At 42.5% G+C, this 25,818-nt stretch overlaps 3 protein-coding genes across 6 annotated transcripts in view; 2 read left to right on the plus strand and 1 right to left on the minus strand.

Moving 5' to 3' along the window:
• The window catches only part of rsad1 (radical S-adenosyl methionine domain containing 1), an 83,498-nt gene extending 78,335 nt beyond the window's left edge, over positions 1-5,163 (minus strand). For all 4 annotated transcript variants that reach the window (XM_062036701.1, XM_062036702.1, XM_062036700.1 and 1 more), the window contains exon 1: positions 4,745-5,163. In XM_062036701.1, the coding sequence (XP_061892685.1) occupies positions 4,745-4,897 (153 nt within the window). In that variant the 5' untranslated portion in view covers positions 4,898-5,163. The remainder of the gene's footprint in view (positions 1-4,744) is intronic.
• Positions 5,164-7,313: 2,150 nt separating this feature from the next.
• LOC133642942 (GTPase IMAP family member 4) lies at positions 7,314-8,445 on the plus strand. Its single transcript, XM_062037366.1, has 2 exons — positions 7,314-7,341; positions 7,421-8,445. Exons 1-2 carry the CDS (start codon positions 7,323-7,325, stop codon positions 8,443-8,445), a joined length of 1,044 nt encoding a protein of 347 aa, XP_061893350.1. The 5' UTR covers positions 7,314-7,322.
• Positions 8,446-9,678: 1,233 nt separating this feature from the next.
• Positions 9,679-25,678, plus strand: btr02 (bloodthirsty-related gene family, member 2). The gene is made up of 7 exons (XM_062036703.1): positions 9,679-10,037; positions 18,493-18,771; positions 20,766-20,843; positions 20,944-21,201; positions 21,298-21,445; positions 21,516-21,542; positions 25,118-25,678. The coding sequence occupies exons 2-7, from the start codon at positions 18,502-18,504 to the stop codon at positions 25,660-25,662; spliced, it is 1,326 nt and encodes a 441-aa protein (XP_061892687.1). The 5' UTR covers positions 9,679-10,037; positions 18,493-18,501; the 3' UTR covers positions 25,663-25,678.
• The last annotated feature ends 140 nt before the right edge of the window (positions 25,679-25,818 follow it).

A 25,818-nucleotide genomic window follows, 5' to 3' on the forward strand; every position in this document is an offset into this window, starting at 1 on the left:
CCTTATTTTTGAAGGAAAAGCACTGTACTTTTCAATGAAGATAACTTTAAACTAGTCTTAAGTTTAAAGAAATACACTCTATACGTCGCTAATGTGGCAAATGACTATTCTAGCTGCAAATGTCTGCTTTTTGGTGCAATATCTACATAGGTGTATAGAGGCCCATTTCCAGCAACTATCACTCCAGTGTTCTAATGGTACAATGTGTTTGCTCATTGGCTCAGAAGGCAAATTGATGATTAGAAAACCCTTGTGCAATCATGTTCACACATCTGAAAACACTTTAGCTCGTTACAGAAGCTACAAAACTGACCTTCCTTTGAGCAGATTGAGTTTCTGGAGCATCACTTTTGTGGGGTCAATTAAACGCTGAAAATGGCCAGAAAAAGAGAACTTTCATCCGAAACTCGACAGTCTATTCTTGTTCTTAGAAATGAAGGCTATTCCACAAAATTGTTTGGGTGACCCCAAACTTTTGAACGGTAGTGTAGATATAAATGTGTCAAGAAAGAAGTCACTCCACACAACTGATCCTCCACTTTGGCTTTATATTAAGTCAGGGGTGTCAAAGTCATTTTAACTCAGGGGCCACATGGAGGGCCGGACTATTAAAATCATGGCATTAAAAGTAAAAAATAAAGACAACTTCAGATTGTTTCCTTTGGCCAAAAATAGAACAAACACATTCTGAAAATATTACAATAAAAATATAGTGGTAAAGTTTAGATCCATGAAGGAAAGAAGAAAGTGAAAGAATGTTTATAACTGAATACATTTACATATTCATAAAAACGTGTTTTCTTATGTATTATTTTTTTTAATGAATGAACTAATGTTTATGACAACCTTTTTCCAAAACACAATATAGAATGTGAGATATAACAGGATAATGCAAACATTTATCATTTTCTTTCAAAACTGTTACCAAAAAGTGGGACCTCAAAAATGTACTGTGGGACCCCATTTGTATGACCTGATGGGGTCCCTGGTGGAGTATTGGTGCGTATGTCCTGGGCATGACGTTAAAGTGCACCCGGCAGTGGAGGCTCCTCTATGGGGTCTTGGGGCACTAGGAGGTTAACCCCTTTACTACTGTCACCACAGGTGGCCCTTGGCAGAGGCCTAGTACTTGACTGCCCCCCTAGCCAGGGATACGGTGAAAACCTCAACGGCGGAGCAGGCGGAAGGCGGTAGATTTAAGAACTACCACAACGGCTGCGATGGTGGAAGAAGGGCGCAGCAGAAAAGGGTCCCCAGTCGTCTTGGACTCCATACCACTGGACCCTGACCCGATTCTGTCAAGGATCGTGTGGTGACTGTCTGCGCACCAGTCTCCCCACGTTAAACAAAGTCACGCACAGGCATCCTCCATAAAAGGGATACACCCCTACCAGGAGGATTGTCATACTCGTTCGAATGACCGCAGATGATGATGATTGGTGCGTGCAAAACAGCAGCAGGCGGCTGTGTTCTATTACAGTACTAATCAAATATCATCCCGGGGGCCATAGATCAGTCATTCGCGGGCCTTGACTTTGACACCCCTGTATTAAGTGCTTAACATTGATGGCACAGGAATTTAGTCAAATATCATTTGGTGCAGATATTAAGGACAACTTTTAGGCAATTGCAGTATGTGGATATCTTACAATTTACAACGGGACGGGGATGGCGTGGCGTGTTGGGAGAGTGGCCGTGCCAGCAACCTGAGGGTTCTTGGTTCAATCCCCACCTACTACCAACTTCGGCACGTCCGTTGTGTCCTTGAGAGAACTTTTTTAGAAGGCCCCACCTTCTGAAATACATCTCCTTTTGAGAAGTCCCAGATCCTTGTGTGGAGCTCAGCCAACTCCAAGGATCTGGCCAGAGTCAGGTTATGAAGTAGCACGTCATTCAAGATAACGGACAAGTGGTTTATCCAATCACATACAATGATTATATTTTTTTACAAGGCCCCGCCTTCTGAAATACATCTCCTATTGAGAAGTCCCAGATCCTTGTGTGGAGCTCAGCCAACTACAAGGATCTGGCCAGAGTCAGGTTAGTGAAGGTGAGCGTTTATAATGAAATTGGACATCACTACTGGAAGTTGAAGTCATATTAAAGAATATTTGTTTACTTATCCTGGTGATTATAAATGGGGTATATAAATAGAATGGGTAATTCACAAATCAAGGAGAAGTCAATGAGGCTGGTCAAACAAATTATTGTTTGTTTGAATGCACTTCCGGCTTGCTTCCGTAGTAGTACGGTGGCGCTAAAGAGTAAAAAGAATTCTGAAGTCTGAGCCTCAAGACTGAAAAGTTCTGGCACTTCTATCCATAGACATGTTATAAGTAGACGCAGCATTGGCTGCTGTGACATGAGAAATTGGGCCGCCATCTTGAAGTGGTGATGAGGAGCCGGCGAGCAGCCTAAACTGACAGTTGACAGGTAGAAAACAAAGATGCTAAACTGACAGTTGACAGGTAGAAAACAAAGATGCTAAACTGACAGTTGACAGGTAGAAAACAAAGATGCTAAACTGACAGTTGACAGGTAGAAAACAAAGATGCTAATCTGACAGTTGACAGGTAGAAAACAAAGATGCTAAACTGACAGTTGACAGGTAGAAAACAAAGATGCTAAACTGACAGTTGACAGGTAGAAAACAAAGATGCTAAACTGACCGTTGACAGGTAGAAACCAAAGATGCTAAACTGACAGTTGACAGGTAGAAAACAAAGATGCTAAACTGACAGTTGACAGGTAGAAAACAAAGATGCTAAACTGACAGTTGACAGGTAGAAAACAAAGATGCTAAACTGACAGTTGACAGGTAGAAAACAAAGATGCTAAACTGACAGTTGACAGGTAGAAAACAAAGATGCTAAACTGACAGTTGACAGGTAGAAAACAAAGATGCTAAACTGACAGTTGACAGGTAGAAAACAAAGATGCTAAACTGACAGTTGACAGGTACAAAACAAAGATGCTAAACTGACCGTTGACAGGTAGAAAACAAAGATGCTAAACTGACAGTTGACAGGTAGAAAACAAAGATGCAAAACTGACAGTTGACTGGTAGAAAATAAAGATGCTAAACTGACCGTTGACAGGTAGAAAACAAAGATGCTAAACTGACAGCTGACAGGTAGAAAACAAAGATGCTAAACTGACAGTTGACAGGTAGAAAACGAAGATGCTAAACTGACAGTTGACAGGTAGAAAACAAAGATGCTAAACTGACAGCTGACAGGTAGAAAACAAAGATGCTAAACTGACAGGTGACAGGTAGAAAACAAAGATGCTAAACGGACAGTTGACAGGTAGAAAACAAAGATGCTAAACTGACAGTTGACAGGTAGAAAACAAAGATGCTAAACAGACAGTTGACAGGTAGAAAACAAAGATGCTAAACTGACAGTTGACAGGTAGAAAACAAAGATGCTAAACTGACAGTTGACAGGTAGAAAACAAAGATGCTAAACTGACAGTTGACAGGTAGAAAACAAAGATGCTAAACTGACCGTTGACAGGTAGAAAACAAAGATGCTAAACTGACAGTTGACAGGTAGAAAACAAAGATGCTAAACTGACCGTTGACAGGTAGAAAACAAAGATGCTAAACTGACAGCTGACAGGTAGAAAACAAAGATGCTAAACTGACCGTTGACAGGTAGAAAACAAAGATGCTAAACTGACAGTTGACAGGTAGAAAACAAAGATGGTGTTCAGCGTTTTCCTGCTCAAATGAGCGGACTGTTGAAAATAGGAATCGGGGGATTACTTTTCACAAGTAAGATTTAACATTAACGTACTATTGGTTGTATTTTGTGAAAAGAATATTAGCACAGAGTTGAGAAGGAGCAAAGATCTTCAATAGTACTGAAATCCTAGCCGATAGCAAACAAGAGTATGACCATAATAGAATTGCTTGTCAATGACATTAATTACATTTAAAAATGTCATACTTGAATAACATAAAGTTGAAATAAATGATGAAGATAAAGATTTTAAGACAGAATTTGGTTTTATTCTGAATCCAGTGAAACAGATTGGTGGTTTTAGCTGATATAAAGACTTTCAGGTGTTTATATATGTTTATGTTGAAATATTTGGCAGACGCTTTTATCCAAAGCGACATACATAACAAATACATATAAAACAATCACTGTAAATATGATCATTTAAGGGAAGAATGTAATAAAAAATATCAATACAAAGTGTCAAGACAGAATAAACTCTCTGCTGCTGCAGCAACAGAGATACAGTCTATAAGATATATAGATATATAATGTTGTTTATGTAGGATATACGCATGTATATATAACCTAATCATATTGTTTCTTCAATTTAAAAATAGCTGACCCTTCTCTGGGATTATATTTCCAGTTTTGATCTCGGACGTCTGGTCACTTATAGCATATAATAATATTATATTACTGTTAAGCAAACTATAAATAATAATACATGTGTCCTTTATCATAGCTACACAAAAAAGCGCGTGAAAATCAGTGGTATTCAGTGAGGTAAAATGAATTAAATGTTCATTGCTCCTGCCAAATGAATTGCACTGAGTGGAGCGGATCACCACTCCAAGATGGCGGCCCCGCGTCTCGTCAGCGCCAGTAGGCAGTAGCGCTCCATGCTGCGCACCCTTATAAGATGTCTATGCTTCTATCTAACTCGTGCAGAGCAATTCCACGTCTAGTAAAGTAGTGTTTGTTGCGTTCATGTGTAAAACGTATTAAATGTAACTTACGTGAATGTAGAGAGAAGCCTCCTTCGTTAAACATGTGTCATCGTGCTGGGAACATTCTGATACGTCCTTGGATAATTCTCCCGTACTCATCCCAGAGAAGCAGCCTTGGTTGGGTTTTAACGCACGACGTGTCGCTCTAAAGATGTTCTGCATCTTTATTAGAAGTTTATTTTACTCCATTTGTGACACTCGCGTGTTTGCCGCTGGCCCGTTCAGTTAAATAGGTCAACACGAAGAGTGTGTTGCAGTGTTAAAAGTCCACCTCGCCGCTGAATTTCGTCATCTAATATCATATTGTGTCTTTATTAAAGTGCCTCTTACTTACAATATCCACCACTTTGAGCCAAATATATTTCAAATATGTAAACAGAGGTCATTTTGCGCTCTCGAACAAGTGGTAATGTGTTGTGCAACACAAGGAAATGTTCGTCCGGAATCCGGTTCTACACGAAAAAAGGGTTCCGCTTTCAGATTATCCAAATGAAATTAGACCAAAATAAAGGTACGTTTATTCTTGGAACAGCAAAGACCTACAGTTATTCGATGACACTAAATTTATATTGGGATCAACTTTTTCGATCTCATGGTTCAGTATGACAGTTCATATATATGTAACCTATTTTTATATGAATTTGCCTCTTTGTGATGTTAAGTTCCTGTTATAAACTGTACAGTATATGCCTTGAGCTCTTATTTTGAAGGCGCTAAGAGCGGAAGTGGTGATACATTGTGGTGGAGCGTAGTTTTTTTATTTGATTTTTTTATTTTTTATAAACCTTTATTTATACATTTCAACATTTACAAACAGTTGAGAAATAATAATCCAAGTACAAAAACAGTACAAAACAGCGCCAGGGGGTTGTAAATTCAAAGTAACTAAAATAGAATGCAATATATATATATATATATATATATATATATATATATATATATATATATATATATATATATATATATATATATATATATATATATATATATATATGTATATATATATATATGTATATATATATGTATATATATATATATGTATATATATATGTATATATATATATATATATATATATATATATATATATATATATATATATATATATATATATATACATATATATATATATATATACATATATATATATATATATATATGTATATATATATACATATATATATATATAACTTCAACTATATATATATATATATATATATATATATATATATATATATATATATATATATATATATATATATATATATATATATATATATATATATATATATATATGAGTGCAAAGCCATAGGCTCACTCAATTTCAGTAAATAACTTACATTTGGAACACAGAATCATCGTTTTTGGAGCGGAGTTTTTGAAAACAAACGCTTCACCACAACGTGTCACCACTTCCGCTCATAGCGCCTTCAAAATAAGAGCTCAATACTGTATAACAGTTTATAACAGGAATTTGACATCGCAAAGAGGCAAGTCCATAAAAATAGGTTACATATGTAAATACACTTCCACCATAACCATAATCATGGTAGCGCAGCAAAAGTCGAACATTTTCAAACACATTAATGGTCCAAACAAAAAACACACCAACACCATTAAACAAAATAAATGATAAAGTTATGTCACGTAAATGTTGCGGGATAAAACAAAGGCAAAAAAAGAAATGATCTAAATGTGAAAAACACACACAATATAGAGGGGTTTTGATTTTTTGCTACAATCAACCGAGATGTGAAATGCTGATGACTTCGTTTTTGTTTAAATCATTTCAGGTAATTAAGAAAATGTTGTAAGTAATAATACATTTCAAATAAATAACAGCCACACTCTGCATTAACTTGATGTGCTTGGTCGAAGAACTTTGATAGGAGTTGTATTGATAAAAAAATAGTACTGCTGATTGAGCTCACCATCCCCTGGGAGGAGGGGAATCCAGGCAGGCTACGAGCACAAAGCAGCCAAGTATGCAGATCTGGCTGCTGAGTGCAGAGAGGCAGGCTGGTCCACTACCATCTACCCTGTGGTAGTGGGCTGTCGGGGCTTCGTCAGTACATCAACATCAAGGCTGCTCCGAGATGTGGGAACGGCTGAAAGGGAAACCAAGGCCCTTGCAGAGGAAGCAGAAAATGGAAGCTTCTGGTTGTGGCTGAGGAGGAGGGATAAGTACTGGGGGTCGAGGCAATAAGATGGGTCGGCTGCAGGGGGTGGCAGGGAGATGTTCCTGCCACCGCTCCACCACCAGGAGGCGTTCCGGGGTTAAAGAGAGCGAAACTCCAATGAGCGGTGGTCTCCGGCTGATGACCCTGTAGATGACCCAAGGCGCTGTAGGAGGCGCGTCAGGCATACTTGCCCAGCAGAAACAACACCATATCTGTACAATCAATCATTCACATAGAAATAAAACAGATGGGTGTTTGATTAGACACTACCCTCGGGACATTTTCCACTTGACATTAAATCTGGCAGCCAATTACCGCGTCAGAGAGAGAGAGAGAAGATCGATTTAGGGGTGTGTTTTTATTGCAAGGGCCAGTTGTGTGGCAGCGTATAACTGTCTGTCCATCCACAATGGAGAAGAGGAAAAAAGGTATACTTTTGCTGTCACCATGAATGCAATAGTGCATCAAGTAACGGCGCTGTTTAAAAGAAGAACTTCTCTTCCACAGGCTCCTCTTTGGAACTGAGACTGATGGTGGTCGGCAGCAGCGGACCGTCTCAGTTCCAGCTCACCAATGCAATCCTGGGAAAGGCGGAGTTTTCTAAGGACATCTCCAGCATTTCCGGCAGCAGGAAGATTTTGGGTGAGCTGGCCGGAAGACGAGTGGCCGTGATCAACGCCCCCAACATCTACGATAAGGACATATCCCGAGCCAAGAGGAAGATGGAAGTAAGGAGGTCCAAGTGCTTGTCCATGCCTGGCCCGCACGCCTTCCTGGTGGCCTTCGACATGGAGCAGATCTCCCCGAACGACATCAGGACGCCTCAGCTGATGATGAAGCGTTTCGGGAGGCGCTGTTTGAGACACTGCATCGTGCTGTTGGCCTACGACGGGAACCCGGAAGAAGCCGCCTTGGAGGGATTGGTGCAGAACACAGATTGGCCCTTAAGGCATTTAATTGAGGACTTTGGCGGCCGCTTTTACATCTTCAACAAGGACTGGCGGGAGCGCAGCCGCGAGCGAGAGATGCTGCAGAAGATCGAGTACCTGGTGGCCTCTTTAGGCGGAGCCTGCTTCTCCAGCAGGACCTTCCAGAAAGCCGAGCGCAGCGTGAAGGAGGAGGAGAAAAGGTTGATGAAGAAGATGACGGCAGATAACGAGAAGGTGTGGAGCGAGTTGGAGAAGAAGTACTTGTCGGATGAACTGTACCGCCAGAAAGACGCCCACACGGCCAGCGTCAGCGCCGACATTCGGGCCAAGGCGGAAGTAGACAACGGCTGGCTGAGAACATCGCTGGTCAGAGGGGTGGGCACCGGCGTGGTGGTGGGCGCCGTCATGGGGGCGCTTGTTGGCTCAATAGAGGGGCCAGGGGGGATGGTTCTCTACAGTGTCATCGGGGGCGCAGTGGGTGGGTTTGCAGGGGGCGCGGCTCAAGTCGCCATCAAGCACATGGAGGACAAAGTGGCCCCCCCTGCCAGACTCAACTTCAACTCCATCTTCATTAATCGTTTCTTTGCAACAACTCGGCCATGATAGATGAGGTGCACCTGCTGTATTTCTCCAAAGAAAATAGAGTATATTTACCATCAAGGGTTGGAATTGGGGGTTAAATCAGTTTCTCAGATAGACCTGATACACATGGAATGACAATATTTTTTGCGTCTGTCACCTTTTTCCTCCTCATCCACTCTGTTCTTGTTGTTTCTGGAACTGGATGCACTTTTCACAAACGACCAGCTGGGTTAACCACAGCTTTTGAGGGCGTCCCTCAGATGCCTATGCTCTTTCTCTTCGGCCTGTGGGCTGGTAGGAACATGACCAGCTCTGTGTTGCAGGGTTCTGATAACGCCCAGTTTGTGTTCCAGTTCGTGGTGTCAGTCAAAAAGTATGTATTGATCGGTATGTGTGGGTTTTTGGTAAACCCAGACATGGAGGCCCTTGTTTTCTTCAATGTGGACATCACAGACCGAAAAAGGCAACTTAATGTCTTTGTCATCCTCACCTGTGAATTGATGTTTTTGAGTTAATGTGCTCAGTGAAGACTTGCACTTCTTGGTTTCTGATGTTCACCCACGTGTCATCCACATTTCTGTACCAATGACTTGGTGCTGTTCCTTTAAAAGAGCTCAGAGCTCTGTTTGCCATGTCCTTCATGTAAAGGTTTGCTGCTATATAGGTACAGGTGATCCCATGGCACAACCATGTTTTTCTGGGTAAAACGTTCCCATGAATTGAAAGTATGTAGTGTGAAGGCAAAGTTCCAGCAAACGGCAAATCTGTTCTGGGTTTAGTGTGGATCTATTCTGTAAGGTGCGATCCCCTAGCAGACGTTGCCTCACTGTCTCTACTGCATCCTGGGTTGGAATACAGGTAAACAGGGAGGTGACGTGGAATGAAACTATAGTTTCATTTTTGACCCGTTTTAGATCTCTGATCTTTGCTACAAAGTCAATTGAGTTTTGGACATGATGTGGAGTTTTGCCGTCACCATCCTTTTGATTGATTGATTGAAACTTGTATTAGTAGATTGCACAATTCAGTACATATTCCGTACAATTGACCACTAAATGGTAACACCCCAATAAGTTTTTCAACTTGTTTAAGTCGGGGTCCACGTTAATCAATTCATGGTGTGAATGTGGGTGTGAATGTTATCTGTCTGTGTTGGCCCTGTGATGAGGTGGCGACTGAGATAGGCTCCAGCACCCCTGTGGCCCCGAGAGGAACAAGCGGTACAAAATGGACGAAAAGAGTAACATTAACAAAGGTATGAGCAAATATAGAGCAAAACTTTACCTTTAAAGGACAAAAATGTCCCCAATATACTCTGAAGCCTAATGAGTTCAGTATTTTCTGTTCTAAAGGACTTCATTATTCTGTACTACAAGTTTTTTTACATGGAACATTCCCATGTCTGGCAGTTGGCTGTACATAACATTTAGTTCAGCTTCCCAGTAGTACACTATTTGCTTTTCTTGCCGAGAGCCGAGCTCAGATAACATCCGGGGTGGAGTTTGGAGCGAGAATGCCATTGTTAGTTAGACTACACCTTACTGCATGATCCATTATTGGTATTACCCTGCTTGCTTGGGGAGAGAAGACGTAGCACAGAGACCACACCACAGGTAAGGCTTCACTTCAATAGTTTATTACCTCTCTTTTATTTAGAAGGAAACACCTTCAACTTCCTCGTAAAGTAGTTGGCTTTAGACGTCATGGAAAACAATCAGTTTCCAGAAGTGTCTGTGTCCGTAGAAGCCTGATTGTACAACACCGGACGCCGTGTTCACGGTTTGAAACCTTTAAGGTAGCTTGTGTTGTTGTACAGTAGCTCCTTTAAAAGTGATGTCATGAAGTCGTTCTGTGGCTACCTGTTTGTCCACATACTTTACATGCTGCATATTCTAAATTCTTCATTCTCTGCAAGTCTTGAACAGAAAGAAACTAGAAACACTTATTCTGTTTAAGATGGTTTATAGCAATGAGTCTTACATTTTTTTTGTAACGACCTCACTGGGGAACAGAAATGTTTCCGAGACCCCCCTGAATTAAAAAATGACTATTGAGAACTTAGTATGTAAGTCAGTGTTCAAAAACAAGAAAAAAAATACAAAAATGAGGGGTATTTTATTTGAACTAAGCAAAATTATCTGCCAATAGAACAAGAAAATGTGGCTTGTCAAGACTTTCCAAAACAAGTAAAATTAGCTAACCTCAATGAACCCAAAAATAGCTTAAAGTAAGTATATTCTCACTAATAACAAGTGTACTACTATATGAGTACGTGTTTTCTATTGTTTCGTTGAAAATAAAACAGCAAAGTCCATTTGGCTGTCATCTGTTTTAATTATGAGACACAATTGTGTCAAAATCATGATTTTTTTCGTTCATGCTTGAAATAAGAAATGATGACTTTAAAAAAGTAGTTTTATACTTGTGAGTGTTGATGACACAGCTTTGCATCACTTGATATTCTAGTTTCAAGCATGTTTTACTCAATATAGCTCATCAAATCTCTGCAACAAGCTGTAATATCTTACTGAGATCATTTAGGACCAAAACACTTAAAACAAGTAAAACACTCTAACATAAAATCTTATGTATGGCCGCTCAAGTCCCGGGATGCCCAAAATGTCCATAACACACCCAGCCGAGTCCCACGGGGACGGGGGATAAAAGTTGGAAAAGTCGGCAAAAGTCCCAAAAATGTTCAAAATACCTACCCAGGTTGGAGTCCCACAAGTCCCGCCCCCGGCCGGGATGCGCCGAATGTCCAAAACGCGCCCAGCAAAGTCCCACGGGAAGGCGGGGAGAAAAGTGAGAAAAGTCGGTAAAATGTTCAAAAATCACACGCGGGTTCGAGAACCTGGGTAGGTATTTTGAACATTTTTGGGGACTTTTGCAGACTTTTCCAACTTTTATCCCCCCTCCCCGTGGGACTCGGCTGGGTGTGTTATGGACATTTTGAGCATCCTGGCCGGCGGCGGGACTTGTGGGACTCAAACCTGGGTAGGTATTTTGAACAGTTTTGGGGACTTTTGCCGACTTTTCTCACTTTTCTCCCCCACTTCCCGCGGGACTTTGCTGGGTGCGTTTTGGACATTTTTTGCATCCCGGGACTTGTGCGGCCGGCGGCGGGACTCGTGGGACCGGAACCCGGGGAGATATTTTGGACAAAATTGGGACTTTTGACCAATTTGGCCGCCTTTTCCCCTCTTCTTCCCCGCCTTCCTGTGCACCATTGCTGGGTATGTTTTGGACAAAAATAGTTTCAAGCATGTTTTACTCAATATAGGTCATCAAATCTCAGCAACAAGCCGTAATATCTTACTGACATCATTTAGGACCAAAACACTTAAAACAAGTAAAACACTCTAACATAAAATCTTATGTATGGCCGCTCAAGTCCCGGGATGCCCAAAATGTCCATAACACACCCAGCCGAGTCCCACGGGGACGGGGGGATAAAAGTTGGAAAAGTCGGCAAAAGTCCCAAAAATGTTCAAAATACCTACCCAGGTTGGAGTCCCACAAGTCCCGCCGCTGGCCGGGATGCCCCAAATGTCCAAAACGCGCCCAGCAAAGTCCCACGGGAAGGCGGGGAGAAAAGTGAGAAAAGTCGGTAAAATGTTCAAAAATCACACGCGGGTTCGAGAACCTGGGCAGGTATTTTGAAAATTTTGGGGACTTTTGCCGACTTTTCCAACTTTTATCCCCCCTCCCCGTGGGACTCGGCTGGGTGTGTTACGGACATTTTGAGCATCCTGGCCGGCGGCGGGACTTGTGGGACTCAAACCTGGGTAGGTATTTTGAACAGTTTTGGGGACTTTTGCCGACTTTTCTCACTTTTCTCCCCCACTTCCGCGGGACTTTGCTGGGTGCGTTTTGGACATCTTTTGCATCCCGGGACTTGTGCGGCCGGCGGCGGGACTCGTGGGACTGGAACCCGGGGAGGTATTTTGGAGAAAATTGGGACTTTTGACCAATTTGGCCGCCTTTTCCCCTCTTCTTCCCCGCCTTCCTGTGCACCATTGCTGGGTATGTTTTGGACAAAAATAGTTTCAAGCATGTTTTACTCAATATAGCTCATCAAATCTCAGCAACAAGCTGTAATATATTACTGAGATCATTTAGGACCAAAACACTTAAAACAAGTAAAACACTCTAACATAAAATCTTATGTATGGCCGCTCAAGTCCCGGGATGCCCAAAATGTCCGTAACACACCCAGCCGAGTCCCACGGGGACGGGGGATAAAAGTTGGAAAAGTCGGCAAAAGTCCCAAAAATGTTCAAAATACCTACCCAGGTTGGAGTCCCACAAGTCCCGCCGATGGCCGGGATGCCCCAAATGTCCAAAACGTGCCCAGCAAAGTCCCACGGGAAGGCGGGGAGAAATGTGAGAAAAGTCGGTAAAATGTCCAAAAATCACACGCGGGTTCGAGAACCTGGGTAGGTGTTTTGAAAATTTTTGGGACTTTTGCCGACTTTTCCAACTTTTATCCCCCCTCCCCGTGGGACTCGGCTGGGTGTGTTATGGACATTTTGAGCATCCTGGCCGGCGGCGGGACTTGTGGGACTCAAACCTGGGTAGGTATTTTGAACAGTTTTGGGGACTTTTGCCGACTTTTCTCACTTTTCTCCCCCACTTCTGCGGGACTTTGCTGGGTGCGTTTTGGACATCTTTTGCATCCCGGGACTTGTGCGGCCGGCGGCGGGACTCGTGGGACTGGAACCCGGGGAGGTATTTTGGAGAAAATTGGGACTTTTGACCAATTTGGCCGCCTTTTCCCCTCTTCTTCCCCGCCTTCCTGTGCACCATTGCTGGGTATGTTTTGGACAAAAATAGTTTCAAGCATGTTTTACTCAATATAGGTCATCAAATCTCAGCAACAAGCTGTAATATCTTACTGAGATCATTTAGGACCAAAACACTTAAAACAAGTAAAACACTCTAACATAAAATCTTATGTATGGCCGCTCAAGTCCCGGGATGCCCAAAATGTCCGTAACACACCCAGCCGAGTCCCACGGGGACGGGGGATAAAAGTTGGAAAAGTCGGCAAAAGTCCCAAAAATGTTCAAAATACCTACCCAGGTTGGAGTCCCACAAGTCCCGCCGATGGCCGGGATGCCCCAAATGTCCAAAACGTGCCCAGCAAAGTCCCACGGGAAGGCGGGGAGAAATGTGAGAAAAGTCGGTAAAATGTCCAAAAATCACACGCGGGTTCGAGAACCTGGGTAGGTATTTTGAAAATTTTTGGGACTTTTGCCGACTTTTCCAACTTTTATCCCCCCTCCCCGTGGGACTCGGCTGGGTGTGTTACGGACATTTTGGGCATCCCGGGACTTGCGTGGCGGGACTTGTGGGACTCAAACCTGGGTAGGTATTTTGAACAGTTTTGGGGACTTTTTACGACTTTTCTCACTTTTCTCCACCACTTCCGCGGGACTTTGCTGGGTGCGTTTTGGACATCTTTTGCATCCCGGGACTTGTGCGGCCGGCGGCGGGACTCGTGGGACTGGAACCCGGGGAGGTATTTTGGACAAAATTGGGACTTTTGACCAATATGGCCGCCTTTTCCCCTCTTCTTCCCCGCCTTCCTGTGCACCATTGCTGGCTGTGTTTTGGACAAAAATAGTTTCAAGCATGTTTTACTCAATATAGGTCATCAAATCTCAGCAACAAGCCGTAATATCTTACTGAGATCATTTAGGACCAAAACACTTAAAACAAGTAAAACACTCTAGCATAAAATCTTATGTATGGCCGCGCAAGTCCCGGGATGCCCAAAATGTCCATAACACACCCAGCCGAGTCCCACGGGGACGGGGGGATAAAAGTTGGAAAAGTCGGCAAAAGTCCCAAAAATGTTCAAAATACCTACCCAGGTTGGAGTCCCACAAGTCCCGCCCCCGGCCGGGATGCGCCGAATGTCCAAAACGCGCCCAGCAAAGTCCCACGGGAAGGCGGGGAGAAAAGTGAGAAAAGTCGGTAAAATGTTCAAAAATCACACGCGGGTTCGAGAACCTGGGTAGGTGTTTTGAACATTTTTGGGACTTTTGCCGACTTTTCCAACTTTTATCCGCCCTCCCCGTGGGACTCGGCTGGGTGTGTTATGGACATTTTGGGCATCCTGGCCGGCGGCGGGACTTGTGGGACTCAAACCTGGGTAGGTATTTTGAACAGTTTTGGGGACTTTTGCCGACTTTTCTCACTTTTCTCCCCCACTTCCCGCGGGACTTTGCTGGGTGCGTTTTGGACATTTTTTGCATCCCGGCGGCGGGACTCGTGGGACTGGAACCCGGGGAGGTATTTTGGAGAAAATTGGGACTTTTGACCAATTTGGCCGCCTTTTCCCCTCTTCTTCCCCGCCTTCCTGTGCACCATTGCTGGGTATGTTTTGGACAAAAATAGTTTCAAGCATGTTTTACTCAATATAGGTCATCAAATCTCAGCAACAAGCCGTAATATCTTACTGACATCATTTAGGACCAAAACACTTAAAACAAGTAAAACACTCTAACATGAAATCTGCTTAGTGAGAAGAATTATCTTATCAGACAGAAAATAAGCAAATATCACCCTTATTTGAGATATTTCATCTTACTTAGATTTCAGTTTGAGTTTCATTCTTTATATAATCAAGCAGATGAAGAAAATGAGTCTGCAACACCTTAAACCAATTCTCATTTTAAAGGTGATGATTTTATGTAACAATCACTACATTTCCATGCACTAAATTAGTCTGATTTCTCAAATAGTTAGTTTTTTTGTATTGTCACACCTATGTGTGAAGTCCAAGTGTCCATGCACACTCTCCAGTGTGACTATTAGTCCCGAACACTGGGCTAGCATTTACTTCATTTCAGCACGGATAACTGGATTACTTTTCCAGTTGACCGATGACGTCACACTAGGCCTTGTGGATCCTTACAACTTGTTTTAACTGATGTCCGCTGTAATATTGGCACAGATTCAAAATACTACGTCTCTAATGGCTCTGCTGATGTTTAATAGCAGACAGCTAGGAGTTTTTTTGGAAGGAATCTTCGGACGAAAATCATGGAAACAAAACTTTAGAATGTTTCAAAGTTCAAAAGGCTCTGTGGATTTATGGAAGGAGTTTTAAATGCGAAGGAAAAGACCGACTGATAACCAGAGTTAGGTTGCTATTGATCTGGACTATCTTGCCAGTTGTGTGCAAAGTGAATCAGTTGGCTTGCACAAACGCAGCGTGAAGAGTTTTGTGTACGCTTGATTATTCACCTTTAATATACCTGCTTCTTTACCTTTCATCTCATTCATATTTGGTTCAGGAGTCTGAATTAAGTCGGCATTTTACATTTCCCATGTTACCTTCTTAAATAAATCTCTTGTTTCTTTTATTCTACCATGGATGCACTTGAGAATGTTTTGTTCTTGTAATTTGTGAAGCAAATAAACAGTCTCCTCTCCTCTTCATTACAAGTGTTGCTATCTTTTTATTGAATTGCTTCCGGGTTGTATTCCGCACCTTCAGGCTGGCGCATACGAAGGGTCCTCTCTGGCCGCAAACGCCCCCTCCAGAGATCTGGTTTCCAATCGAATAATCCACGTGTGTTAGTCCGACTTTTCAAAAAACCGAACAGGATCGGATTAAAGGCCTACTGAAATGAAATTTTTTTATTCAAACGGGGATAGCAGATCCATTCTATGTGCGATATTGCCATATTTTTGCTGAAAGGATTTAGTAGAGAACATTGACGATAAAGTTTGCAACTTTTGGTCGCTGATAAAAAAGCCTTGCCTGTACCGGAAGTAGCGTGACGTCACCAGAGGAAGGACTCCTCATATTCTACCGTTGTTTACAATGCAGCGAGAGGGATTCGGACCGAGAAAGCGACAATTACCCCATTAATTTGAGCGAGGATGAAAGATTTGTGGATGAGGAAAGTGAGAGTGAAGGACTACAGTGCAGTGCAGGACGTATCTTTTTTCGCTCTGACCGTAACTTAGGTACAAGGGTTCATTGGATTCCACACTTTCTCCTTTTTCTATTGTGGATCACGGATTTGTATTTTAAACCACCTGGGATACTATATCCTCTTGAAAATGAGAGTCGAGAACGCGAAATGGACATTCACAGTGACTTTTATCTCCACGACAATACATCGGCGAAGCTCTTTAGCTACTGAGCTAACGTGATAGCATCTGGCTCAAATGCAGATAGAAACAAAATAAATAAATCCCTGACTGGAAGGATAGACAGAAGATCAACAATACTATTAAACTATGGACATGTAAATACACGGTTAATGCTTTCCAGCCTGACGAAGCTTAACAATGCTGTTGCTAACGACGCCATTGAAGATAACTTAGCAACCGGACCTCACAGAGCTATGATAAAAACATTAGCGCTCCACCTACGCCAGCCAGCCCTCATCTGCTCATCAACACCCGTGCTCACCTGCGTTCCAGCGATCGACGGCGCGACGAAGGACTTCACCCGATCATCCGTGCGGTCGGCGGCTAGCGTCGGCTAGCGTCGGCTAGCGTCGGCTAGCATCGGCTAGCGTCGGCTAGCGTCGGCTAGCGCGTCTGCTATCCAACAAAGTCTTCCTGGTTGTGTTGCTACAGCCAGCCGCTAATACACCGATCCCACCTACAACTTTCTTCTTTGCAGTCTCCATTGTTCATAAAACAAATTGCAAAAGATTCACCAACACAGATGTCCAGAATACTGTGGAATTTTGAAATGAAAACAGAAATTTTTTGTATTGGATTCAATGGCGTCTGAATACTTCCGTTTAACTACTGACGTCACGCGCATACGTCATCATACATAGACGTTTTCAACTGGAAGTTTAGCGGGAAATTTAAAATGTCACTTTATAAGTTAACCCGGCCGTATTGGCATGTGTTGCAATGTTAAGATTTCATCATTGATATATAAACTTTTAGACTGCGTGGTCGCTAGTAGTGGCTTTCAGTAGGCCTTTAAAGTGTTTCCATGGGTTGTAGGAGGCTTATATAGAGCCAAACTATTTGGAGCTAGATGGAGAATCCCTGTGTTAAACAACGCCAAAGCGTCAAGTCCTAAAGTTCAAGCATGGGTTTGCATGCAGTTTTGCAGTCTTAACAGTGCATACTGTGTGACGTCACAGTTATTTGGACATTTACTACAGTATAAGCTCTCCACCAGATCCCTCCCTCTCTGCTTCAGGCTGTGAGGGTAATATATATTCTGTGACAAACACATGCTAGCAACTGTCCTTAAATACATGCCAGCTCACAATCATATAAGTAAATGGGACATGGTATAATTGACCTCAAAAGCATTTTTTTATTTTTAAAATGCAAGAAGCTAGATTTTTGGCCACTTCCAATACCCTGTGGGACCTTTGAGACTTAAAAAATAGTATATTATGGGACACTCAACAAACTATTTTAGGAATAGTGCTGCTAGGATCCTGATGAGAGTGCGGAAATATGACCACATCACACCAACTCTCAAATCCCTTCACTGGCTTCCTGTTCCACTCAGGATTGAATACAAAGTCTCCCTACCAACTCACCAGTGCCTCCATGGAAATGCCCCCCTCTACCTCAAAGAACTACTCACCCCCAAATCCTCCACACGACACCTCCGCTCCGGACAGGCTAACCTCCTCCAACCTCCGAGGACAAAGCTACGAACAATGGGAGACCGGGCTTTCTGCTCCGCCGCTCCCAGTCTGTAGAACGCTCTCCCTGACCACCTGAGGGCAGCACAGACTGTGGATGCTTTTAAAAAAGGCTTAAAAACCCTTCTTTTTTTTAAAAAAAAAAAGCCTTTTTTTAGATATATGCATACTAGTTTTAGCTATTTGGCTGTTGTAGTTTTTATTTTTATTTATTTATTATTATGTTTTTATTTATTTATTATTATTTTTTTATACACTGTAGCACTTTGAGGTTGTTTACTCAATGTAAAGTGCTATTATTATTATTATTATTATTATTATTATTATTATCATTTTGCTTTTCAGGTCAGAACACTAAAAATAACTTTTCCACTCTAATCTAGTTCTGTATTGACTTTCCACGTCCTGTTTCCAGCCTGCTACCATGGCCTCCACCACCGGCCTCCTACCCGAGAAGTCCTTCCTGTGCTCTCTGTGTAAGGACGTCTTCAGCAGTCCAGTCACCACACCGTGTGGACACAGCTTCTGTCTGTCCTGTCTCAGCGACTTCTGGACCCGACACCAGTCTAGGTACTGTCCACAGTGCCGCAGGCTGTTTACCAGCAGGCCTGAGCTCAGCATCAACCACATCCTGGCTGATATCTCGGAAAACTACAAGAAGACCAGGCCGGAGAAACCTCCGGAGGAAGAGACGGTACTTGATCCCTTTTCCTTAGGAAGTATTGTTTTGATCAGCACCGTTCGTTGGTCGTTTGTTAGCCAACAGTGTCACCATTTTGTCAACAAATGTGTGAGCAAATTGTTGAACAGTTTAAGAACAACATTTCTCAACCAGCTATTGCAAGGAATTTTGGGATTTCACCATCAACGCTCCGTAATATCATCAAAAGGTTCAGAGAATCTGGAGAAATCATTACGGACCTTTGATCCCTTAGGCAATACTGCATCAAAAAGCGACATCAGTGTGTAAAGGATATCACCACATGGGCTTAGGAACACTTCAGAAAACCACTGTCAGTAACTACAGTTGGTCGCTACATCTGTAGGTGCAAGTTAAAACTCTACTATGCAAAGCCAAAGCCATTTATCAACAACACCCAGAAATGCCGCCAACTTCACTGATTTTGTGTTTTGTACAACAATAATATGATTTGCCCTGAGTGGCTAAACAGGACACACTTCAATAATAACAATACTAATTAAAAGAAATACTGTAATAAACATTGTAGAAGTTGCCCTCTAGTGGGTTCTGCGGACCACCACACACTGCCACGAGAGCCTGGATTGCAGGATACAACACTGGTTTATTTTCATAAATAGTGGTAGGCTTTAGCTTTCCAGCAAAATGTCTTTCCCTCAGTCCGTGTCTCTCTCCCTCCGGCTCCCACTCCAACTGCCGTGTCTCGTACCGGCTGCTGCTAATAAAGGCGACAGGTCGGAGAAACCTCCAGAGGAAGAGACGGTACTTGATCCCTTTTTCTTAGAAAGTATTGTTTTATCAGCGCTGTTCCTTGGTCGTTTGTTAGCCAACAGGGTCACCACTTTGTCAACAAATGCCTGAGCAAATTGTTTAAGAACAACATTTCTCAACCAGCTATTGCAAGGAATTTTGGGATTTCACCATCCACGCTCCGTAATATCATCAAAAGGTTCAGAGAATCTGGAGAAATCACTGCACGTAAGCCATGATATTACGCACCTTCGATCCCTCAGGCGGTACTGCATCAAAAAGCCACATCAGTGTGTAAAGGATATCACCACATGGGCTTAGGAACACTTCAGAAAACCACTGTCAGTAACTACAGTTGGTCGCTACATCTGTAAGTGCAAGTTAAAACTCTACTATGCAAAGCCAAAGCCGTTTATCAACAACACCCAGAAACGCCGCCAACTTCACTGGTTTTAATAATAATAATAATAATAATAATAAAGGATTAGATTTACATAGCGCTTTTCTAGACACTCAACGCGCTTCACAGAAGAGTGAGAACCCATCATTAATTTTTACAACTCATTCATCATTCATTCTCCGGTGTGAGCAGCACCGGGGGCAAGGGTGAAGTGTCCAGCCCAAGGACACAATGGCAGTGATTTTGGATGGTAAGAGGCGGGGAGCAAACCTGCAACCCTCAGGTTTCTGGCACGGCCGCTCTACCCACTACGTCATGCCGCCCCCATGGGTGTTTTTGGGTTTTGTACAACGATAATATGATTTGCCCTGAGTGGCTAAACAGGACACACTTCAATAATAGCAATACTAATTAAGAGAAAGACTGTAATAAATATTGTAGAGGTTGCCCTCTAGTGGGTTCTGCGGACCACCACACACTGCCACGAGAGCCTGGATTGCAGGATACAACACTGGTTTATTTTCATAAATAGTGGTAGGCTTTAGCTTTCCAGCAAATTGTCTTTCCCTCAGTCCGTGTCTCTCTCCCTCCGGCTCCCACTCCAACTGCCGTGTCTCGGTCCGGCTGCTGCTAATAAAGGCGACAGGTGATTAGATAACAATGAATGGATGGATGCAAAAGATGTAAAACACAGTAAACAAGCTCACCCGGCCACGTGCTTCCTATGACGACAACACCGAGCCCACAGTGCAACCCACAACCAACCAGTGCAGTGCTCAGGTGGCCAATACAACATAACTTCACCATGTTATTGATTATTATTGGTTCTTGTGTGCAGGTTATGAATGTGGAGAAAATGATTCAAGAGAGGCTACAGAAGGTAGAGAGGCTAAAAAGTTCTCTTGAGCTCCAAAAGGTTGGTTTGAAAACAACAACAACAACACCCAAAACAACTTAACAGATAGGAGAACATTCTTCCCACCTGAAATGTGCTTACCTTACTGTGGTCCAATCAGAGCTCTTACTTGAGAGAGGTGCGAGAGAGCCAGAAGGTATTCTCGGCCATGGTGAGCGCCATGGAGAAGAACCACAAAGCCTTGGTGTTGGCCATAGAGGAGTGCCAAAGGGAGGAGCAGAAGAAAGTCGATACTCTGGTGACAGAACTGGAACAGGAGATCCGTGAACTGAAGAAGGAGATGGCCGACCCGACTTCTGACCCTTCGGTTTCTAAAGAAACTTCTGATCATCAGGAGGAATCCAATAAAGATATCAGTGTAGGCACATCCTCCTTCTCCCTCCATGTTTACTTCTTCTGCTTTGACTTCCTCCCGTGGTCATTACCAGTGTTGATCACCTGGGTTTTTATGCAGAACATTGCTCCGCCCGGCCGCACAATCCAGATGAAGGATTGGTCCATGGTTACCATAGAAACGGACCCTTGTGTGGGGTTCACCAGGAGAGCCCTGTCAGAACTGATGGCAAAGGTGAAAGTGGAAGTCCACAGGCTCTCCAAATCAGGTGAAAAATGCACTTTACATATTCGTAATGAAGCAATCACTGATATTCTGCTTTTCTCTTCACTTAACAGAACTGAAAAGAATTGAGCGATACATAGGTGAGTCTTTACCTGCACATCAGTTATTACATATTTGGGTTCATTTGTTACTTCCCGCTTTTTTCGCTTTGATCATAGAAATGAACGGAAGCAGAAATACTCAACTGTTGCCATCGTAAGCTTTTTAAGTGTAGCAATTAGGGATGTCCGATAATGGCTAATCCGATATGCCGATATTGTCCAACTCTTTAATTGCCGATACCGATATCAACCGATATATACAGTCGTGGAATTAACACATTATTATGCCTAATTTGGACAACCAGTTATGGTGAAGATAAGGTACTTTTTTAAAAAAATGAATCAAATAAAATAAGATAAATAAATTAAAAACATTTTCTTGAATAAAAAAGAGAGTAAAACAATATAAAAACAGTTACATAGAAACTAGTAATTAATGAAAATTTGTAAAATTAACTGTTAAAGGTTAGTACTATTAGTGGAGCAGCAGCACGCACAATCATGTGTGCTTACGGACTGTATCCCTTGCAGACTGTATTGATATATATTGATATATTGTTAATATTAATAACTGTATCCCTTGCAGACTGTATTGATATATATTGATATATTGTTAATATTAATAACTGTATCCCTTGCAGACTGTATTGATATGTATTGATATATTGTTAATATTAATAACTGTATCCCTTGCAGACTGTATTGATATATATTGATATATTGTTAATATTAATAACTGTATCCCTTGCAGACTGTATTGATATATATTGATATATTGTTAATATTAATAACTGTATCCCTTGCAGACTGTATTGATATATATATTGATATATTGTTAATATTAATAACTGTATCCCTTGCAGACTGTATTGATATATATTGATATATTGTTAATATTATTAACTGTATCCCTTGCAGACTGTATTGATATATATTGATATATTGTTAATATTAATAACTGTATCCCTTGCAGACTGTATTGATATATTGTTAATATTAATAACTGTATCCCTTGCAGACTGTATTGATATATATTGATATATTGTTAATATTAATAACTGTATCCCTTGCAGACTGTATTGATATATATTGATATATTGTTAATATTAATAACTGTATCCCTTGCAGACTGTATTGATATATATTGATATATTGTTAATATTAATAACTGTATCCCTTGCAGACTGTATTGATATATATTGATATATTGTTAATATTAATAACTGTATCCCTTGCAGACTGTATTGATATATATATTGATATATTGTTAATATTAATAACTGTATCCCTTGCAGACTGTATTGATATATATTGATATATAATGTAGGAAGCAGAATATTAATAACAGAAAGAAACAACCCTTTTGTGTGAATGAGTGTAAATGGGGGGAGGGAGGTTTTTTGGGTTGGTGCACTAATTGTAAGTGTATCTTGTGTTTTTTATGTGGATTTAATAAATTTTAAAAAAACGATACTGATAATAAAAAAAACGATACCGATAATTTCCGATATTACATTTTAACGCATTTATCGGCCGATAATACCGGCAGACCGATATTATCGGACATCTCTAGTAGCAATTGATTAATGTTAATTTGTGTTGCAGGAGGGCCTCACTAATAGCCCTTTTTCAAAGTTCATAATTATATCAAATGTTTTTTTTAATAATTATTGTAAGTTTACTTTTTAATATAAATTAAAAAAGCACAGAAAATATTACAAATATTGTATATTTTATAAATAAGTATATGTACAAACCCCAAAGCAGTGAAGTTGTCACGTTGTGTAAATGGTAAATAAAAACAAAATACAATGATTTGCAAATCCTTTTCAACTTATATTCAATTGAATAGCCTGCAAAGACAAGATATTTCATGTTCACACTGGAAAACTTTGTTATTTTTTGCAAATAATCATTAACTTAGAATTTAATGTTACGTTTTGTGCACAGTTCCACAAGGGGGACCCTCAAATTGTGTTAGATGTAAATATAAACGGAATACAACGATTTGCAAATCATTGTATTCCGTTTATATTTACATCTAACACAATTTCCCAACTCATATGGAAACGGGGTTTGTAGCTTCCAGATGTAGACAATGGCTTTCACTATGTAAAGGGCTTTGAGTCTCTAGAGAAAAGCGCTATAGAAGTATAATTCACTTTACTTTCTCAACGCAGTACTAGTGGTTAGAGTGTCCGCCCTGAGATGGGTAGGTTGTGAGTTCAAACCCCGGCCGAGTCATACCAAAGACTATAAAAATGGGAGCCATTACCTCCCTGCTTGGCACTCAGCATCAAGGCTTGGAATTGGGGGTTAAATCACCAAAAATGATTCCCGGGCGCGGCCACCGCTTCTGCTCACTGCTCCCCTCACCTCCCAGGGGGTGAACAAGGGTGTTGGGTCAAATGCAGAGAATAATTTCACCACACCTAGTGTGTGTGTGACAATCATTGGTACTTAATCATTGGCAAGATTTTACGGAATATGACGAGAAAATCGGGACGGTGTGGCTTGGTGCCAGAAATCGGAGGGTTCCAGGTTCGATCCCCACTTCCGCCATCTTAGTCACTGCCGTTGTGTCCTTGGGCAAGAGACTTTACCCACCTTTCCCCCAGTGCCACCCACACTGCTTTGAAATGTAGCTTCCAGATGTAGACAATGGCTTTCACTATGTAAAGGGGCTTTGAGTCTCTAGAGAAAAGCGCTATAGAAGTATAATTCACTTTACTTTCTCAACGCAGTACTAGTGGTTAGAGTGTCCGCCCTGAGATGGGTAGGTCGTGAGTTCAAACCCCGGCCGAGTCATACCAAAGACTATAAAAATGGGAGCCATTACCTCCCTGCTTGGCACTCAGCATCAAGGCTTGGAATTGGGGGTTAAATCACCAAAAATGATTCCCGGGCTGCTGCTCACTGCTCCCCTCACCTCCCAGGGGGTGATCAAAGGTGATGGGTCAAATGCAGAGAATAATTTCACCACACCTAGTGTGTGTGTGACAATCATTGATACTTAATCATTGGCAAGATTTTACGGAATATGACGAGAAAATCGGGACGGTGTGGCTTGGTGCCAGAAATCGGAGGGTTCCAGGTTCGATCCCCACTTCCGCCATCTTAGTCACTGCCGTTGTGTCCTTGGGCAAGAGACTTTACCCACCTTTCCCCCAGTGCCGCCCACACTGCTTTGAATGTAGCTTCCAGATGTAGACAATGGCTTTCACTATGTAAAGGGGCTTTGAGTCTCTAGAGAAAAGCGCTATAGAAGTATAATTCACTTTACTTTCTCAACTCAGTGGCCTAGTGGTTAGAGTGTCCGCCCTGAGATGGGTAGGTTGTGAGTTCAAACCCCGGCTGAGTCATACCAAAGACTATAAAAATGGGAGCCATTACCTCCCTGCTTGGCACTCAGCATCAAGGCTTGGAATTGGTGGTTAAATCACCAAAAATTAGTCCCGGGCGCAGCCACAGCTGCTGCTCACTGCTCCCCTCACCTCCCACGGGGTCATCAAGGGTGATGGGTCAAATGCAGAGAATAATCTCGCCACACCTAGTGTGTGTGTGACTATCATTGCTACTTAACTTAACTAAACTCGACCTTCCCTGTGTTGCAGTGGACATCAACCTGAGCGCCAAGACCGCCCACCCGTCCCTCGCCGTGTCCGAGGACAGGAAGCAGGTGAGGCAGACGGACAAGTGCCACGAGGTGCCCCAGCACCCCAAACGCTTCGACCGCGTGGCCAACGTCCTGGCCAAGGAGAGCATCGGCCGTGGGCGGTGCTACTGGGAGGTGGAGGTGGGGGAGAAGACGGAGTGGAGCCTGGGCGTGGTCCGACAGTCCATCAACAGGAAGGGCAGGTTCACCGTCTGTCCCGCCAACGGCTTCTGGACTTTGAGCTTGAAAGCGGGAGGACAGTACGTCGCCAACTCTGCTCCGGTAACCGCAGTGGCGCTGGAGCAGAAGCCCAGGAAAGTGGGCGTCTTTGTGGACTACCCCGCAGGCCGCGTGTCCTTCTACTGTGCGGAGACGGCCGTTCACATTCACTCCTTCACAGACACCTTCACTGACAGCTTGCATCCCTTTTTCAACCCCGGGCGACTGCACGGAGGCAGGAACGCTCCCCCCTTAATCATCACTTCCAGCGTATGCAGCATCTAGATAGAACAAAATGTGTCTACAATGTTTTTAATACCGCAAAACGCCAATGAAAGACTGGAATAACGTCTTGGCATAGAGACCGAGGAGGGGGTGTGGGGGGCTCGCAGCCACACAGCGGCTTATTGTGTTCATCCACCAGGCACCGGGAGACACATT

The sequence above is a fragment of the Entelurus aequoreus genome, linkage group LG25, assembly GCF_033978785.1.
Source record: "Entelurus aequoreus isolate RoL-2023_Sb linkage group LG25, RoL_Eaeq_v1.1, whole genome shotgun sequence".
NCBI classification, from domain to species: Eukaryota; Metazoa; Chordata; class Actinopteri; order Syngnathiformes; family Syngnathidae; genus Entelurus; species Entelurus aequoreus.

Excerpts from the sequence above, each read along its gene's own strand:
- btr02 (XM_062036703.1), top strand. The coding sequence starts at position 18,502 with ATGGCCTCCACCACCGGCCTCCTACCCGAGAAGTCCTTCCTGTGCTCT. Across the intron at positions 18,772-20,765 it reads AACCTCCGGAGGAAGAGACG|GTTATGAATGTGGAGAAAAT; the intron begins GTACTTGATCCC and ends TCTTGTGTGCAG. Across the intron at positions 21,202-21,297 it reads AATCCAATAAAGATATCAGT|AACATTGCTCCGCCCGGCCG; the intron begins GTAGGCACATCC and ends GTTTTTATGCAG.